At 42.3% G+C, this 20,149-nt stretch overlaps 1 protein-coding gene, 1 long non-coding RNA gene and 1 pseudogene across 3 annotated transcripts in view; 1 reads left to right on the top strand and 2 right to left on the bottom strand.

Moving 5' to 3' along the window:
* Window positions 1-773: 773 nt before the first annotated feature.
* On the bottom strand, window positions 774-2,940 carry LOC121393395 (annotated as a pseudogene).
* Window positions 2,941-13,135: 10,195 nt separating this feature from the next.
* Window positions 13,136-20,149, bottom strand: part of LOC121393384 (filamin-B-like) — a 69,134-nt gene continuing 62,120 nt past the window's right edge. The window contains exons 27-28 of the mRNA XM_041561838.1: window positions 17,110-17,313; window positions 13,136-13,717 (exon numbers count right to left, since the gene is read on the bottom strand). Coding sequence (XP_041417772.1) covers window positions 13,530-13,717; window positions 17,110-17,313 — 392 coding nt within the window. The 3' untranslated portion in view covers window positions 13,136-13,529. The remainder of the gene's footprint in view (window positions 13,718-17,109; window positions 17,314-20,149) is intronic.
* Window positions 13,779-16,062, top strand: LOC121393402. 2 transcript variants are annotated; one of them, XR_005961046.1, is made up of 3 exons: window positions 13,779-14,173; window positions 15,351-15,478; window positions 15,666-16,062. It is a non-coding gene; the product is annotated as an uncharacterized LOC121393402 (long non-coding RNA). The 2 variants fall into 2 exon arrangements; XR_005961045.1 differs by lacking the exon at window positions 15,666-16,062 and having other exon boundaries at window positions 15,351-15,549.

The following is a 20,149-nucleotide window of genomic DNA, read 5'->3' as shown; positions in this document are numbered from 1 at the left end:
TTTCTTTTTATTCCAAGATATTAAGGGATACATGTACTCTTAATATGAATTGGTGCCGCTGTTGTAACAAAATTCATTCATATTAAAAGCACATGTACCCCTTAATATCTTGGAGTAAAAAGAAAATAAATTACAAATATAAATGACAAAAGTGCTAAGAATAGCCCCCTCTTTAGTTTTACATTCATATATAAGCATATGCATGAACAGATAATAAAGCAATCATTATTTTCAGTATAAAGTTCTACATTCACTTATTTTAAAGGTTTACTTATCCTTTAACAACGACTGGCCAATAAAATTTGGCACAGAAATATTGGGGTGGGTTACGGGGTCTGCACTGCATTTTGGATCTGTAGTTCTATAACCTTGGAGATTAGAGGGCGTCACAAAAACATGACATTGACAAGACACAGGTAAATAAGCAGCTAAAGTCCATTGGGTTTATTATACAATTCATTGCAGCATCATTCCTGGGGCTCACAGGGCCGGATTTACATAGGGGGCGCCCCTAGGCCCACTACCGTTCGTCACCCCTGTCGCCTCCAGGGGGACAGGAGCAATGGGGATTGGCGCACGGGGAATTAAATAAATGATTGTCTCTCCAGCGCATCCCCAGTGTTTTTGAACCAATGTGGGTGAGGTTGGGCAGCATGCCGCCCCCCTAAAATCCTGCCGCCCTAGGCCCGGGCCTTGGTGGCCTTTCCACAAATCCGGGCCTGGGGTCTCATCAAGCACATACACAGTGACTGTAAAACACAAGTATGGAAATCACCGGCACATTCAGAGCATCCGGTCGGTGTATTGGGGATAAGAAACAACGCCATTCCTGCTATAAAATGTATCTCTCACAATCTTGCACCTTCCATGGATCGGAGACTTAACTTCGTTCACCATATCATCTGCAACAGAAAGATTAGATGTCATTGACATGGGAGTGTTCAGGCCAGCACTTGTCTTAGGGGTTTCAAATAATGATGGGCCCTAAGTCACATGGGGCCCTTAATACAGCATCCGAGTTGTAGGTAGGAAGAGTGTGCATTGGCATATATAGCAAACTGTAGGACACAATAGTGACAGACTTGCATGCAAACACTAGGACAAGAGAGACAGTAGGACAAGATGGAGACAGTAGGACAAGATGGAGACAGTAGGACAAGATGGAGACAGTAGGACAGTAGGACACAGGGAGACAGTAGGACAAGATGGAGACAGTAGGACAAGATGGAGACAGATGGAGACAGTAGGACAGTAGGATGGAGACAGAGGAACAATAAGAAGACACTAGGACAAGAGAGACAATAGAGTAAGAGAGAGACAGTAGGACAAGAAGGATTCAGTTGGGCAAGATGAAGAAAGCAGAGCAATATGAGACAGCAGGGTAAGGTGGAGAGAGAAGGGCAAGATGGAGACAGTAGGACAAGATGGAGACAGTAGGACAAGATGGGACAGTGGGACAAGATGGAGACAGTAGGACAAGATGGAGACAGTGGGACAGACAGTGGGACAAGATGGAGACAGTAGACATGGAGACAGTGGGACAAGATGGACAGTAGGACAAGATGGAGACAGTGGGACAAGATGGAGACAGTAGGGCAAGATGGAGACAGTAGGACAAGATGGAGACAGTGGGACAAGATGGAGACAGTAAGTATAACCTTAAACAATACAACCTGCACTGATTATGATTTATTAATTTTTTCACTTTATAGACAGGCAGGATAGACAAGTTTAAGGGGCAAATTCACTAAATGCCGAAGCGCCTAACGCTAGCGTGAATTCGCCAGCGTTGGGCATTTTCGGTAATTCGCTGATTCACTAACAAACGCTGGCGTAAATTCGCTAGTGTTACTTCGCACCCTTACGCCTGGCGAATTTGCGCAACGGACGTAACTACGCAAATTCACTTACGCCACCTCAGACCAGGCGAAGCGCAATAGAGTAGATAGGGATTGCTTCAAAAAAAGTTAAAAATTTTTCTAAATCCCAAAAAACGCTGGCGTTTTTTCATTTTTTATGGGTGATAGGCTGAAAAAGATCTAAAAATATTTTGGGGCTCCCCTCTTTCCCCCCTACATTTCCTAACTCATGGCACCTTAACTATACAGTGGGCACATGTGTAGGGCAAAATAAAAATTTTATTTGCTGTTTTGAAGGTTTCCCAGACTTGTGTAGTTCTGCTACATATTCCTCCATTGTAACTTGAAATTGGCGCCGTATGCAAATTAACCATCGCTATCGTAACTTCGCTTTGCTTGGCGAATTAACGCTAGCGCAACTTCGCAACCTTACGCTACCCCTGAGCGCAACTTCGGATTTTAGTGAATATACGGAGCGCTGGCGACAATACGCCTGGTGAAGTGCGGCGAAGCGGACCTATGAATCTTAGTGAATGTCCCACTAAGAGTTTTTCTGTACATACCTAGTCTCCAGCCATACTCCCAGGAGGACAGAACTGGATGAGGATATTTCTCCTCTGGGATAAACTCCTTCCTCTTCTCAGATACAGGGACCTGCCTTTGCCCTCCTTGGAGAAGCCATCATAGAGTAAACTGGAGGTGTGCGGCGAGGCAACTCTCATCTCCCCCAACTCCCCTTCTTCTGGGAGGCCACAGGCCGGCTCCTACACTTCTGCTTTCCTGGGGACATGAATAGGCGCTCAGCGGGTGGTCTTAATTATTAGGAAGAGACCCTTCTTTTCCTCTTCCTGCTCTTCTCCTGGAAGTTCTGTGGATGCTCCTGTTTGTATCTCAGCTTCCAGTACATCCTGGAGGCCGTTTCCTTCGCAATCATCTCCTTCCAGCAGTTCTGGTTCCTGGTATTGAGCAGGTCCATCATCCTCGGCACCTGAGTAGCTTATGTAATAAAGCCCTTAATTTGCTGGGGAGGTGGATGGGATCCAAGAGAGAGAAAGCAAGTGACTTGTGCAATGGGATAAACAGGTCTGCTGCTCAGAGTGGAGTTTACTGTGTGTCTCCTGGAAGACTGATACTGGAGTGAAACAGGAGGAGGAGTTGGAGGGACAAGGACTCGACATGAAATCACACTTGACTGTCAACACACTGCTCCAACACCTCTACATATTGCACAACAAACATGAGAGGGTTTTCTATAGTAAGGCTTGTGCCCAGGGGCATGTCTGGTGGTGTAAAATCACTTCTGATAGCCTTATCATTTACAGTAGGGGTACATTATCCCTTATAATATATGAGTGATACTCAGAGTTCCCTGTATAACTCAGCCTGCAGCCTTGTGCCTTTATATGGTCAGTGACTTCTAATATCCTTATCATTTACAGTAGGGGTACATTATCCCTTATAATACATGAGTGATACTCAGAGTTCCCTGTATAACTCAGCCTGCAGCCCTGTGTCTTTATATGGTCACAGAACAATCCCTTAGTGACTTCTAATATCCTTATAATTTACAGCAGGGGGTACATTATCCCTTATAATACATGAGTGATACTCAGATTTCCCTGTATAATTCAGCCTGTAGCCTTGTGCCTTTATATGGTCACAGAACAACCCCTCAGTGACTTCTAATATCCTTATCATTTACAGTAGGGGTACATTATCCCTTATAATACATGAGTGATACTCAGCGTTCCCTGTATAACTCAGCCTGCAGCCTTGTGCCTTTATATGGTCACAGAACAACCCCTCAGTGACTTCTAATATCCTTATCATTTACAGTAGGGGGTACATTATCCCTTATAATACATGAGTGATACTCAGAGTTCCCTGTATAACTCAGCCTGCAGCCTTGTGCCTTTATATGGCCACAGAACAACCCCTCAGTGACTTCTAATATCCTTATCATTTACAGTAGGGGTACATTATCCTTATAATACATGAGTGATACTCAGAGTTCCCTGTATAACTCAGGCAGCCTGTTCTTTATATTCACAGACAACCTCACACTTCTAATACTTATTAGTGTACATATCCCTTAATATGAGTGATACTCAGAGTGAAACCAACTGCACTTGTCCCAATGGCAGAACATCATAACTAATATCCTTATCATTTACAGTAGGGGGTACATTATCCCTTATAATACATGAGTGATACTCAGAGTTCCCTGTATAATCAGCCTGCAGCCTTGTGCCTTTATATGGTCACAGAACAACCCCTCAGTGACAATATCCTTATCATTACATAGGGGTACTTCCCCTTATACATAGTGATACTCAGATTCCCTGTAAACTAGTGCAGCCTGTGTTTAACACACAATAGTGACTTCTATATCCTTTCATTTACAGTAGGGGTACATTATCCCTTATAATAATGAGTGATACTCAGAGTTCCCTGTATACTCAGCCTGCAGCCTTGTGCCTTTATATGGTCACAGAACAACCCTCAGTGACTTCTAATATCCTTATCATTTACAGTAGGGGTACATTATCCCTTATAATACATGAGTGATACTCAGAGTTCCCTGTAAATCAGCCTGCAGCCTTGTGCTTTATATGGTCACAGAACAACCCCTCAGTGACTTCTAATATCCTTATCATTTACAGTAGGGGTACATTATCCCTTATAATACATGAGTGATACTCAGAGTTCCCTGTATAATACTCAGCCTGCAAGCCTTGTGCCTTTATATGGTCACAGAACAACCCTCAGTGACTTCTAATATCCTTATCATTTACAGTAGGGGTACATTATCCCTTATAATACATGAGTGATACTCAGAGTTCCCTGTATAACTCAGCCTGCAGCCTTGTGCCTTTATATGGTCACAGAACAACCCCTCAGTGATTTTCTAATTCCTTATCATTTACAGTAGGGGGTACTTTATCCCCTTATAATACATGAGTAATACTCAGAGTTCCCTGTATAACTAGCCTGCAGCCGTTGTGGCTTTAAAAATTGGTCACAGAACAACCCCTTTAGTGACTTCTTTATTCCTTTTTCATTTACAGTAGGGGGTAATTATTCCCTAATAATACACGAGTAAATACTCAGAGTTCCCTGTATCCAGTACTAGGCCTGCACCCGCTTTATATGGTCACAAGAACAACCCCCCAGTGGACTTCTAATATCCTTATCATTACAGTAGGGGGTACATTATCCTTTTTAATACATGAGTTGGATACTCAGAGTTCCTGTATAACTCACCCCTGCAGCCTTTTTTGCCTTTATATGGTCACGAAAAACTCCTTAGTGACTTCCTAATATCCTTAATCCATTTACAGTAGGGGGTAATTATCCCTTATAATACCCTCAGTGACTCTTATATCCTTATCATTTACAGTAGGGGGTACATTTTTCCCTTATAATACATGAGTGTTACTCAGAGTTCCCTGTTTTATTTCAGCCTGCAGCCTTGTGTTTTTTAATATGGTCACAGAACAACTCCTTAGTGATTCTTAATACCCTTATCATTTACAGTTAGGGGGTACTTTATCCCTTATAATACAGAGTGATAACTCAAGAGTTCCGGTTAAATCAGCCTGCAGCCTTGTCCTTTTAATGGTCACAGACAAACCCTCCAGTGTTTAAAAATCCTTATCATTTAAAAGTGGGGGGTAATTACCCTTTAATACAGAGTGATACTCAGAGTTCCTGTATAAGTCAGCTGCAGCTTGTGGCCTTTATAGGTCACAGAACAACCTCAGTACTTTAAATATCCTTATCATTTACAGTAGGGGTACATTATTTTAATACATGAGTGATACTCAGAGTCCCTGAATAAGTAGGCCTGCAGCCTTTGGGGTGCCTTATATGGTCCACAGAACAACCCCTCAGTGACTTTCTAATATCTTATCATTTACATGGGGGGTACATTATCCCTTTAATACAGAGTGATACCAGAGTTCCCTGTATAAGTTCAGCCTGCAGGCCCTTTGCCTTTATAGGTCACAGAACACCCCTCGTGACTTCTAATATCCTTAATCATTTACAGTAAGGGGTACATTATCCCTAATAATACACGATGATACCCCCAGAGTTCCCTTATCCAGAAAACTCAGCCTTTGCAGCCTTGGGTGCCTTTATATGGTCACAGAAAACCCCTCCAGTGACTTCTAATACCCTTTATCATTTCAGTAGGGGGTAATTATCCCTTATAAATACAGGGAGTGATACCAGAGTTCCCCTGAAATAACTCAGCCTGCACCCTTTGGGTGCCTTTTTATTGGTTCACAGAACACCCTTAGGGGACTTTTTAAAATATCCTTATCAATTTACAGTGGGGGGAATTTAAATCCCTTATAATCCCCTCAGTGACTTCTTATATCCTTTCATTTAACAAGGGGGTACATTATCCTTAAAAATAATGGTGTTATCAGAGTTCCTGTAAAAACTCAGCCTGCAGCCTTGTTCTTTATAGGGTCCCAGAAACAACTCCTTAGTGACTTCTTATAATCCTTATCATTTACAGTGGGGGGACATTATCCCTTATATACATGATGATACTCAGAGTTCCGTATAATCAGCCTCAGCCTTGTCCCTTTATATGGTCACAGAACAATTTCCTCATGACCTTCTAATATCTTATCATTTTACAGTAGGGGGTACATTACCCCCTTAAAATTTACACGAGTGATACTCAGTTTTTTTCCCTTATAAGTCAGCCTGCGCCTTGGTGCCTTTATTGGCACAGAAACCCTCATTTGACTTCTAATATCCTTATCATTTACAGTAGGGTACATTATCTTATAAACATGAGGATACTCAAGAGTTCCCTGTATAAGTCAGCTGCAGCCTTGTCCCTTTATATGGTCACAGAAAAACCCCTAGTGACTTCTAAATATCTTATAAAAATTTACAGTGGGGGGGAAACATTATCCCTTCTAATAATGAGTGATACTCAGAGTTTCCTGTATAATTTTTTTTCCCCCCAAAGCCTGCAGCCTTTGTGCCTTTTAAATAGGGTCACAGAAAACCCTTTATGACTTCTAATACCCTTTATCTTTTACAGTGGGGGGGTAAAACCCATTATCCCCTTATAATTTTACAAATGGGGGAATTCCCCTTTTCAGAATTTTGGCCCTGTTAACCACCCCTGCGCCTTGTGCCTTTATATGGCCAGAAACCCTTTATGACTTCTTAATATCCTTATCTTTTAAACAGTAGGGGGTAAAAATTATCCTTTATAATACATGAGTGATACTCAGAGTTCCCTGTATAACTCAGCCTGCAGCCTTGTGCCTTTAATGGTCACAGAACACCCTCAGTGAACTTCTAATAATCCTTATCTTTTACAGTGGGGGTACATTATCCTTTAATACAGAGTGTACTCAAGATTTCCCCTGTAAAGTCAGCCTGCAACCTTGTGCCTTTAATATGGTCACAGAACAACCCTCAGTGACTTCTAATATCCTTATTTTTAAACGAAAAGGGGTACTTATCTTTAATTGAGTGATACTCAGGTTCCCTGTATAAGTCTAGCCTGAAACCCTTTGTGTTTTTATATGGTCACAGAACACCCTTAAAGTGACTCTAATATCCTTATCTTTTACAGTAAGGGGGTACATTATCCCTTTAATACAGGGGATACTCAGAGTTCCCTGTTATAATCAGCTGCAGCCTTGTCCCTTTTTATATGGTCACAGAAAAAACTCCTTAGTGACTTTAATATCCTTATCATTTACAGTAGGGGGTACATTATCCCTTATAATACCCTCAGTGACTTTTTACCCCCCTTATCATTTACAGTGGGGGGGTACTTTAAATCCCTTAAAATACATGAGTGGTATAACTCAGCCTGCAGCCTTTGCCTTTATATGGCCACAGAACAAAACCCCTCAGTGACTTCTATATCCTTATCATTTACAGTAGGGGGTACATTATCCCTTAAAATACATGAGTGATACTCAGAGTTCCCCTGTATAACTCAGCCTGCAGCCTTGTGCCTTTATATGGTCACAGAACAACCCCTCAGTGACTTCTAATATCCTTATTCATTTACAGGTAGGGGGTACATTATCCCTTATAATACATGAGTGATACTCAGAGTTCCCTGTATAACTCAGCCTGCAGCCTTGTGCCTTTATATGGTCACAGAACAACTCCTTAGTGACTTCTTATATCCTTATCATTTACAGTAGGGGGTACATTATCCCTTATAATACATGAGTGATACTCAGAGTTCCCTGTATAACTCAGCCTGCAGCCTTGTGCCTTTATATGGTCACAGAACAATCCCTCAGTGACTTCTAATATCCTTATCATTTACAGTAGGGGGTACATTATCCCTTATAATACACGAGTGATACTCAGAGTTCCCTGTATAACTCAGCCTGCAGTCTTGTGCCTTCATATGGTCACAGAACAACCCCTCAGTGACTTCTAATATCCTTATCATTTACAGTAGGGGGTAGGGATGTAGCGAACGGCGGAAAAAATGTTCGCGAACATATTCGCGAACTTGCGTCAAAAATGCGAACGGTTCGCGAACCCCATAGACTTCAATTGGAAGGCGAATTTTAAAAGCTAGAAAAGACATTTCTGGCCAGAAAAATGATTTTAAAGTTGTTTAAAGGGTGCAACGACCTGGACAGTGGCATGCCAGAGGGGGATCAAGGGCAAAAAATGTATCTGAAAAATACATTGTTGACACAGCGCTGCGTTTTTGCTGTAAAGGGCAGAAATCACACTACGTCACTCAGGTGATGTTTCTGGACACGGAATGTGAAAAAGCTCACACAGCGAGGTGGCACTTGGTTAAAGACTGGGCAAACAATGCCTGCAAGGGCAACGTATACAGTAGTGGATACGGAATATATTATTGCTGCTGTATCACTCAGGTGATGTTTACGGACACAGAATTATTATTGTTATTTAGACAGAATGTGAAAAAGCTCACACAGCTAGGTGGCACTTGCATACCTCCCAACTGTCCCTCTTTTGACCACTCAACCCCCTGTCCCTCTTTTGTACTGGAAAGTCCCTCTTTTCTCTGAACTGAACAGCTAACTTAATTAGCTTTTGGCAAAGAGCTCAGAACAGCTAACAGGTGCAAATAAGATACTTTGTAACAATTTTGACTCTGGTTGGTGCTGGTAGTGGTGAACTACTAGGAGGAGCAGCACACCAGTCCCACTCCCCAACACAGCTAGACTAATAGCACTGGGCTCTTATAGTAGCAAAGTAAAAAAACAAAAAAGAAAATAAAAGCAGTCCTTACAAGGACTATTGGGTTACAGGCAGCAGTCAGCAGATGAGAGATCAGCAGCAGGACAGCTGCCCACAGCAGCTACATACAGAGCACTGCAGTAGAAGGTAGATTACTAGCCAGCAAAGCTACCTAACCTAAAATGTCCCTCAAATCCCTGCAGAGTTCTGTCCCTACAATACAGAGCAGTATCAAGTAGATTACTAGCCAGCAAAGTTACTATCAACTGTCCCTCAAATCACTAACCAGCTCTCTCCCTACACTAGCTCTTCCAAGCACACACAGGCAGAATGAAAAAACGCTGCAGGGCTTCAGTTTATATATGGAAGGAGAGTGGTCCAGGGGGTGTAGGGGTGGTCCAGGAGGGAGAGCTTCCTGATTGGCTGCCATGTATCTGCTGGTCTGGGGTGAGAGGTCAAAAATAAGCGCCAGCTAAGGCGAACCCAAATTGGCGAACGTCGCGCGACGTTCGCGAACATTCGGCGGACGCGAACAGTCGATGTTCGCGCGAATTAGTTCGCAGGCGAACAGTCCGCGACATCCCTAGTAGGGGGTACATTATCCCTTATAATACATGAGTGATACTCAGAGTTCCCTGTATAACTCAGCCTGCAGCCTTGTGTCTTTATATGGTCACAGAACAACCCTCAGTGACTTCTAATATCCTTATCATTTACAGTAGGGGTACATTATCCCTTATAATACATGAGTGATACTCAGAGTTCCCTGTATAACTCAGCCTGCAGCCTTGTGCCTTTATATGGTCACAGAACAACCCCTCAGTGACTTCTAATATCCTTATCATAACAACCCCTCAGTGACTTCTAATATCCTTATCATTTACAGTAGGGGGTACATTATCCCTTATAATACATGAGTGATACTCCGAGTTCCCTGTATAAATCAGCCTGCAGCCTTGTGCCTTTATATGGTCACAGAACAACCCCTCAGTGACTTCTAATATCCTTATCATTTACAGTAGGGGGTACATTATCCCTTATAACACACAACCAATGAGCTCACAGACAGACAAGAGAAGAAGGCGGGGGTTATATTGAAGACTGCAGCATTTATTCCAGTTTATTTGTTACATGGAGAATTTCACAGTCAGGTGCAAAGCACAATAAGAAGCATCACAAACTCACAGTCGAGTGTTTCCATAGTGTTTAGCAAGTACTAAATACCCTACAAGGGTGAGTGGGCGGAGCTTCTCCGGGTAACTAGGGAGTTATTCTGTACAAAGGATTTAGCCAATAACATTGAGAATTTATCATCAGTTGAGAAAGTGACCCCCCCCCCAAGGGGCATTTACCTTGTGTACCATAGGTCTCTATAAGCCAAAATGTTTCTGTCCTTCCATTGGTCACTGGACCAGCATTATAAGCTTGATTCACAGATAACATATGTGACCATATTCTGCAGCCCTCACCTGCATCTAAGCAGCCCAGCCCAGGATATGAGAAGCCACTGGCTATTAGAGGGTGCTGGGAGTTGCAATTCAGTACAATTGCTTCAGATAAGCCATCACAAGTGAGTGAATATAAAATGTGTCCCAGCTCATTCCTGTTAATGATGTGCCTTGAATTCTATTTGGTTTGAGGATTATGAGCACTAAATATTCCTTCTCCTGCGCCGCCATGTTACTTGTCTCAGCTGATTCCAAAGTAACAACTGTAAAGCCAGAGGCAAACTAGAGTTATAGGTCTGTTATCCACCAGCGCCTAGTGTTCTTCTCCATTGGTCTCTTAAAGGAGAACTAAATCCTAAAAATAAATATGGCTAAAAATGGTATATTTTATAGAGTGAACTTATTGCACGAGGCTAAAGTTTGAGCTTGTCAATAGCAGCAATGATCCAGGACTTCAAACTTGTCACAGGGGGTCACCATCTTGGAAAGTGTCTGTGACACTCACATGCTCAGTGGGCTCTGATTGGCTGTTGAGAAGCTAAGCTTAGGGCTCGTCACTAATTATCCAGCAGAAAATGAGCTTCCCTGGCTGTAATATAAGCTGATGCTACAGGTTTACTGATTATTCAATTCTGATGCTAATTGCACTGGTTTCTGTGCTGCCATGTAGTAATTATCTGTATTAATTACTAATCAGCCTTATATTGTGACATTTCTATTCTATGTGTACTGTATATTGTGAGTGGCTCCCTAAGCTCAGTAAGTGACAGCAGCACAGAGCATGTGCAGTGAATCAGCAGAAAAAAAGATGGGGAGCTACTGGGGCATCTTTGGAGACACAGATCTTTACTGCTAAAGGGGTGTGGTTGCCTTGGACTGGTACAGAAGCACAAAACATGTACAACATTTCTACCTACTTCTTTAGTTAGGCTTTAGTTCTCCTTTAAATACCTACACAATCATAAGGCCTATGGAGAAGCCTATGAAAAAGTCATGCCCTCATACAGTATAGAAGCTGAACGTATAAAACAGGATACATTCCAGGGGTTTTTAAATCCTGTGGGCTGACTACACTCTCTCCCAGACTTGGGGGATTATGGGAAAATCATGTCTGCAACCACATTATTACTATATAGAGGAAACCTTATCAGGACTGTACAAGTATCAGGCAGGGCATTGAGTTCCATTACAGGCGACTTCATGTTGGAAATGTTTCTATGGCAGAGGTTCCCAAACACATGGCAATGCCCCTCTATTTTCTTGTAGCTCCATTTATGAAATCATATCACTCGTACATGAGTTTCTTGGAGATACTATTATTAAAGTGCTGGTTCCAGTAGATCTCAAATCCAATTCTCTCATCTGACACACAATACGATATACAGAATAGTGTTACACAAGCTGTAGGAAAGGGTCTCTCCTCATGGGAAGCAGGGATTTAGCCCACAGGGCAAGTGCACGGGTGCTTATGTGTGGGCATTATTGTATAGCAGGGCCAGAACTAGGGGTAGGCAGAAGAGTAGGGTGCAATGATAGGGGGTGCAGGGTAGCAACCTCTAAAATAGTCTTCTGCCTACCCCTAGTCCGCAGCCCCAGTCTTAATCCCCTTCCCTTGGTCATCCACCCTCTGTCACTCTCCCCTCCTCATCACCTCCTCACTCTCCGCTCCCTCCCATCACCCTCCCTCTCACCCTCCCTCACTCTCCCTCCCTCCTGTCACCCTCCCCTCTGTCACTTTCCCCCCTCCTGTCACCCTTCCCTCTGTCACTCTCCCCCCCTCCTGTCACTTTCCCCTCCCTCCTGTCACCCTTCCCTCGGTCACTCTCCCCTCCCCTCTGTCACTGTCCCCCCTCCTGTCACTCTCCCCTCCCACCTCCCTCCTGCTACCCTCCCCTCTGTCACTCTCCCCTCCCTCCTGTCACCCTTCCCTCGGTCACTCTCCGCTCCCCTCTGTCACTCTCCCCCCCCCTCCTGTCACCCTCCCCTCCCTCCTGTCACTCTCCCACCTCCCTCCTGCTACCCTCCCCTCTGTCACTCTCCCCTCCCTCCTGTTACCCTCCCCTCTGTCCCCTCCCTCCTCTCTCCCCTCAGTCTCCTCCCTCTCCGTTGTGCCCAGGTCACCAGGGGGTGGTCGGCTGGGTTGCCTAGGGCGCCCAGCCATACTGGCCGTTATATAGGAAAGGCTAAAGTGACAGTAAAAACACAGGTTTATTAGTTTGGACCAGTAGGAGTGCTGTTCTTTACACCTTATGGAGAATCTGTAGAAGCAGCAATGTAGTCGCTATACCTATAACCACATAGTGTACTAATAGGATGTATAAGGGAACCAATATGGTAGCTCCCACCCAAGTACAAATATACAGAGAATAAATATTGTGTGCACATATCAAGCTTCACCCTCTAAGAGATCCAATATGGCAGCTCTCACCCCTACGTATATAAATACAACGACCATTATTTGCATGAAATAAGGCACCCGTCATACCTACTGCATGCAAACTACATGGCAGGTAATCCCTATTCATAATAATGGTACGGTCAGCCAGTTATACCCACTGTCACCCAGTACATACAATGAACAGGAGACCAATGCTGCAGGGGCAGTTAAGGATTAATCCAAAGTGAGAGATTTTATTGGTTCATGGTTAAGAGATGAGAAAAGAGGAGGGGTCAGTAGTTATGGATCATGTGATAATGAATAATTCCAGTTTATTTTATTCATACTTTAATATCATTTCATCATTGGGAACGTGATTGGTTGTTGTTCTGTGGAGCCGCAGGGGTTAATAATATTAAACATATAAATAAACCCATAAGCAGCGTAGGACGGGCCAGTATTTCAATTATTGTCCGGTCTTCTAAAATGCACATAAAATTTGTAATTTCTCTAATATAAAAAAAGTCAAATATAAAATTTTACGCAATGTTTTCCACTCCCCGACATTCTCAGCTCCATATAATCAATTCATTTTTATCATTTTTTTTTTTTATCCAGGAATTATGGGACAGTGATGTGGAATGGGCTCCCGGGAATGTGCTCTTCTCCCCATTTCACCACCAGCAAATAATCCCCTCTCTCCTTCACATGGTAAGTGACAGTGTAGTGTTTGTTCCCCATGTGTTTAATAGAGACCTCCTCGCAGGGCAGGGTGGGGCCGTGGACCCCCACCAGCAGAATGTTGGAACTTTAAAAAGCAACAGAAATTTTATATTAAGAAATAAATTCCATTTGCAAATATAACGGGAATAAATAAATGTTGGATAAATTACATTGTAACAGCAAAAGCTTACAGGGGGAGGGGCATGGAATGTATAACGCAGGAGGTGGGACTAGAACGCTCTGATGTCAGATTACAGGGGGAGGGGCATGGAATGTATAACGCAGGAGGTGGGACTAGAACGTTTTGATGTCAGATTACAGGGGGAGGGGCATGGAATGTATAATGCAGGAGGTGGGACTAGAACGCTCTGATGTCAGATTACAGGGGGAGGGGCATGGAATGTATAACGCAGGAGGTGGGACCAAAACACTCTGATGGAAGCTTACAGGGGAGGGGCAAGGAATGTATAACGCAGGAGGTGGGACTAGAACGCTCTGATGGAAGCTTACAGGGGAGGGGCAAGGAATGTATAACGCAGGAGGTGACAGGGAGGGAGTTTGACATTAAAGGGTATATAAATTGCAATACTGCTTATGTGATATATCTGATCACGTGCCTTAAATGCCAAATACAATATGTGGGATGTAGAACTAGAAAATTGAAGGAAAGAGCAAGGGAGCATATGGGCCAGATAAAAAACCCACGAATGGCGGAGAAGAGTAATATTACCAGACACTTTACTGCCTGTAATGGGGGGGACTTGGAATCTTTCAGTATTCAAGGCATAGAGAGAGTCAGATTGGGAGAGAGAGGAGGTGACCAGTTGAGCCTTTTAGAAAGGAGAGAAGTATTCTGGATCTTTCATCTGGGCACACGTTTGCCCCTAGGCCTCAACCATGAGTTTGACGTTACCTGCTATACCTGAAGAGGTTAATAATGTTTAGGGTTTTGGGGTTGTGAAGTCTAGAACAAAGAGAGAGCTAATGAGGGTTTTATAAATAATAAGTGCAAAAAAAGTAAGGGCAATTTATATTTTTTGGAATTATACTGTCTTAAAGTGATATATGATGTATGTATTCTATGGTTATTGTTAAATTTAAAATAATATCTGAATCTACCAACAGTGATACATGTAAAAGAATACAAATACCCCACACAGGCAAGTTTGGGAAGGAATTAACAAAGTAGGGTTAATCCCTCACAGAATTTGATTGGTTTTAAAGAAAATGGGAGGGATTGACAGGGTATAAATCCCGCAGAGGACATGCTGTTCACAGATACACCTATGACTAAGCGCCGGAGGGTGCGAAACGCGTAAGGTGGGCCTGGTGGGGTTGTTTGTAACTGAATTTTAATGCTAATTTAATAAAACAATATTTTTTATGAAAACAAAAGCCTTGGGACAGTTATCTTTGGATAAAGGACTTTCTTATATGTGATCGCCTGAGAACTGGGGCGAGTCCCTTAGGCTTAATTAAATGTTAATCAGATGTGGACTCCCAATTGATGTATAATATAACGCAGGAGGTGGGACTAGAACGCTCTAATGTCAGATTATAGGGGGAGGGGCATGGAATGTATAACGCAGGAGGTGGGACCAAAACACTCTGATGGAAGCTTACAGGGGAGGGGCAAGAAATGTATAACGCAGGAGGTGGGACTAGAACGCTCTGATGTCAGATCACAGGGGGAGGGGCATGGAATGTATAACGCAGGAGGTGGGACTAGAACGTTTTGATGTCAGATTACAGGGGGAGGGGCATGGAATGTATAACGCAGGAGGTGGGACTAGAACGTTTTGATGTCAGATTACAGGGGGAGGGGCATGGAATGTATAATGCAGGAGGTGGGACTAGAACGCTCTGATGTCAGATTACAGGGGGAGGGGCATGGAATGTATAACGCAGGAGGTGGGACTAGAACGCTCTGTCAGATTACAGGGGGAGGGGCATGGAATGTATAATGCAGGAGGTGGGACTAAAACACTCTGTCAGATTACAGGGGGGAGGGGCATGGAATGTATAACGCAGGAGGTGGGACTAGAACGCTCTGATGTCAGATTACAGGGGGAGGGGCATGGAATGTATAACGCAGGAGGTGGGACTAGAACGCTCTAATGTCAGATTACAGGGGGAGGGGCATGGAATGTATAATGCAGGAGGTGGGACTAAAACATGCCGATGGAAGCTTACAGGGGGAGGGGAGTTGAAACACAAGCTGTGGGTGGGACTATAACTGACGGCATTTTTCAGTTCTAAAAATAAACACACATAGTGAAAGGGATCATCGGTTCGGTTTATTTTATAGGCCTTTGTCTTTAAAAGGTTAATCTGGTTTGATTTGTCTTAGGGTTGCAAGTTCACCCACTTAACGGGGTTGTTCACCTTTAATGTAACTTTTTGCATGATGTAGTTGTAGAGAGTGGTATTATGAGACAATTTGCAATTATTTTTCATTTTTTATTATTTGTGTTTTGAGTTATTTAGCTTTTTATTCAGCAGCTCTCCGGTTTGCAATTTCAGCCATCTGGTTCCTAGGGTCCAAATTTCCTTAGCAACCATGCATTTATATAGAATGGCTAATTTTAAGCAGCTCAGTTTATAGTTTTGGAATTATTTTCTTCTGTCTCTTTCAAGCTGTCAAATAAGGGGTCACTGACCCCATCTAAATGCTCTGTAAAACTATGAATGTATAGTTACTGCTACTTTTTATTACTCGTCTTTCTATTCAGGTCTCTCCTATTCATATTCCAGTCTCTTATTCAAATCAGTGCATGGTTGCTAGGGGAATTTGGACCCTAGCAGCCGGATTACTGAAAATGCAAACTGGAGAGCTGCTGAATAAAAGGCTCAATAACAAATGCAAGTTGTCTCAGAATAATACTCTCCACATCATACTAAAGGTATGACTGTGACTCCAGCCTGGGGCCCTAAAACGCTACTAATTTAGGCACATGGGCATTGTTGCACATGGGCCGGCTACAGCGTAAAGGTGCAGCTTGGTTTAAAATAAACTTTAAGCAAAATGTAGACTGCATTGTTGTTAGACAACTTGCAGTTAGTCTTTTTTTTAATTTTTTGACTGTTGCAATATGTGTGCAAAACACACACACCTTTCCCACTAGGATTAAATAACCTCAAATAGATCTGTCTGTTGGGCATGTAACTTGCACCACTGGTAACTCAATAAATGTTATTTGGGCACTTGCACCCGGCATGAATGAAACACAGTGGGGCTCATTTATCAACACTGGGCAAATTTGCCCATGAGCAGTAACCTACAGCAACCAATCAGTGATTAGCTTTTTAAAGCCAGCTGCAAGTAGAACAATGAATGCAGCAATTTGATTGGTTGCTATGGGTTACTACCCAGTGTTGATAAATGACCCCCACTGACTAGTTAGAAAACTACTGTATTTTATCAGATGTTACAGTTTATAAGTGACAGGTTCCTCAAAAGAACGATCAGTGTCCTTACCTGCTTTGCTGCAGTCTACAGTAAAAGTGCTCTTTTGTCCCAAGAAAGCTTTTGATAGGCCGGCGCCTTTGGACGTCACTTTGGTGGCATCTGATGCAAATCTCGGCAAAGCGCTGTACGTGGTCTCCGTGGAAGCTCGGGTTACGGACTGAACGATGATAGAGGAGGTTTCACTGGTACCACCGATACCCACAAGGCGCTGACCTAATGAAGAAATGCACACTGGGTAAGAGAGTGTTCCACCAGCTGAAGACATAGGGGAAATTTACTAACAGGTGAATTTTGGCTCCGCCACACGTTGCGCAACTTCATCAGACGTCAATTTGCAGCCTATATGATTACTCATTAAAACGAGATGTTTCCCCATCGAAAATTCGTCAGCACGAACATTTCTAAGTGAACTTTCACTAGCGTTACTTTCTTCCTAGCGCAATTTCACTTAAACACGTCAATTTAAATAGGGCGGGTACATATAGGTCGTGTATATATCTTTATTACAGATCCTTATATATTTATTTATTATATTATATACAGGTATGAGACCTGTTATCCAGACTGCTCAGGACCTGGGGTTTTCTGAATAATGGATCTCTCTATAATTTGGATCTTCATACCTTAAGTCTACTAGAAAATCATATAAACATTAAATAAACCCAATAGGCTGGTTTTGCTTCCAATAAGATTAATTATATCTTAGTTGGGATCAAGTACAAGCTACTGTTTTACTATTACACAGAAAAATGAAAATCATTTTTAAAAATGTGGATTATTTGATTAAAATGGAGTCTATGGGCCTTTCCATATTCGGAGCTTTCTGGATAACTGATCTCATACCTGTATTATATATATATATATGTATTTATTAGAGATCCTTATATATTTATTACAAAGTCTTTACAGAGATACTCTAATGACATGAGCCCAAATGTGGCCCGACCTTCAAATGGTTGAACAGCTACAACTTTTAAACATAATGGCACTTTAAAATATGGGGAAAAAAACGCCAGCGTTCTGTAGTTTTTTATGAATTTTCGGAATAAAGGATATGATGTCACTGACATAAGATTGAGGCTGATGTAGCTTCATCTTATCAGCATACAGGATATGATGTCACTGACATAAGATTGAGGAGGATGTGATTTTATTTTATCAGCATACACTTCACCTTTAATAAATTTGCCCATAGAGAGAGGGTTGTTTAAGATACTGTTCAGACATAGGGGAAAAGGTTAGCAACTTTGCTTCATGGGAATATTTTATAACAATCCTCACGGAATCGGACAGAACATGGAAGTGAGAAAGTGAAATAGTTTGCCTGGAATTAGAGTGTTTAATCTATGTGCAAACACTGCTGCTGTTAGAAAACATTATAGCGTAAGGTTAATTAACATAATTATATTAATAAATACAATATCCACACCTACAGCGTTACCTTCTTGACCTGCATTGTGCTTGGCAGCAACATATTGGGTTGTTCCCTCATTCAGCTGTAGGGCAGGAATTTCACCTAATAACAAATGTCACGTAATGTAACTCACAGGGCTCGGAATATATACACATATATATATATAAATATATATATATATATGCCAGTTTTGTACAGTTATACTGTAAGGAAATTTAGCCAGTTACCAATCAGCATCCAAATGGTCTAGAAGTAACAGAATGTTAAAAGCAAATGTCTGATTGGCTGCTATGGGTATCAGGCCAGGGTAGAGTCCTGTGTGGAACCAATTTCCAAGACCCAGACCCGACCCGAACCGCAACCCGCATATTTTATCCACTTTGATCCGCTACCCGACCCGGACCCGCAACTGCCTTATCCGCAACCAGCCAACCACCATCAAACAGGAAGTGACGGTGCTGCAAACCAGAAGTGACGTCATCAACAGTGGGCAGGGACAGACACAATTTTGTAAAACTTTAAAAGGAGTAAAATATAGACAATATTACATAAGATAAAAAATTTAGATGATACCCGCAACCCGACCCGCAGCTATACCCAAACCTGAAAATCCTCCCCTTTCGCAGGGTGCCTGCTTTTTTTGCGGGTAACACATAGGTACCCGATCTGCGGCAGGACTTAAGGCCAGGGTAAATTTCTGCCCATATTACAATGAAACGCTAGAATTCGAATGCTTTGATTGGCTATATATGCAAGTATAGCCCTGCCTACTTTCAAGCTGCTTATACATACAATTTAGTGTAAAATGTGATTAATAAATGCTGATGTCTGGCAGTATAATAAGGATTGTTCAAACTGCCCTGACAAATCTGAGAATATATAGCCAACTTTCTAATTGTCAAAAACGTAGGGGCAGATGTATTAACGGTCGAATTGAAAATTCGAATTCAAATTCATTTTATGTCAAAACTGTCAAAATTGACTAGGGAATTATTCAAACTCAATTGAAGTTTTTTAAAAAATTAGATTTTTGAGATTTTTCATACTCTGGCCCTTTAAGGATTAAAATTCAACTATTCGCCACCTAAAAGCTGCTGAATTACTGTATCAGTCAATGGGAGAGGTCCAGGGATCAATTTGGGGATGATTGTAGCCTTCCTGACAATTCAAGTTTTTTTCAGAGAAAAAAACTCAAATCGAGTTTGATCAAATTCGATTCAAGTTTTCGGTTAGTTTTAAATGCGTCCGAGTTTTTAAAATTTGGATTTATTAATCATTTTGCCAAAGTCGAATTTCGAATTCAATCGAATTTAAGGGAGTTATCAAAATTTGAAATTCGACTCTTGATAAATGTGCCGCCCCCGACTGATGTCTGATGCTGCTGTTTTCTATCAGAAAACAGCAGCCAGGCCGACTGGGAGATTGGATGCATGAAATATAAATTAAATATCTCGTGACCCTTTATAGTTTTAACATTTTAGCTTTTTCAAGTTTTCCTTTAAAACATCTCATGTAGTGAGCACTAAGGGTTTCAAATCGCGTGCACTCACCCACTTGTGTCCACGGGTCCTATTCCACACCAGTGCTACAACATATTAGGCGTCCCCGGATCCAGACGTGTTATACATCAAGTCA

This window comes from Xenopus laevis, chromosome 4S (assembly GCF_017654675.1).
Source record: "Xenopus laevis strain J_2021 chromosome 4S, Xenopus_laevis_v10.1, whole genome shotgun sequence".
Taxonomy (NCBI): domain Eukaryota; kingdom Metazoa; phylum Chordata; class Amphibia; order Anura; family Pipidae; genus Xenopus; species Xenopus laevis.
Note: the sequence above shows the minus strand (reverse complement) of the source record. Positions and strands in the feature narration are given on the sequence as shown.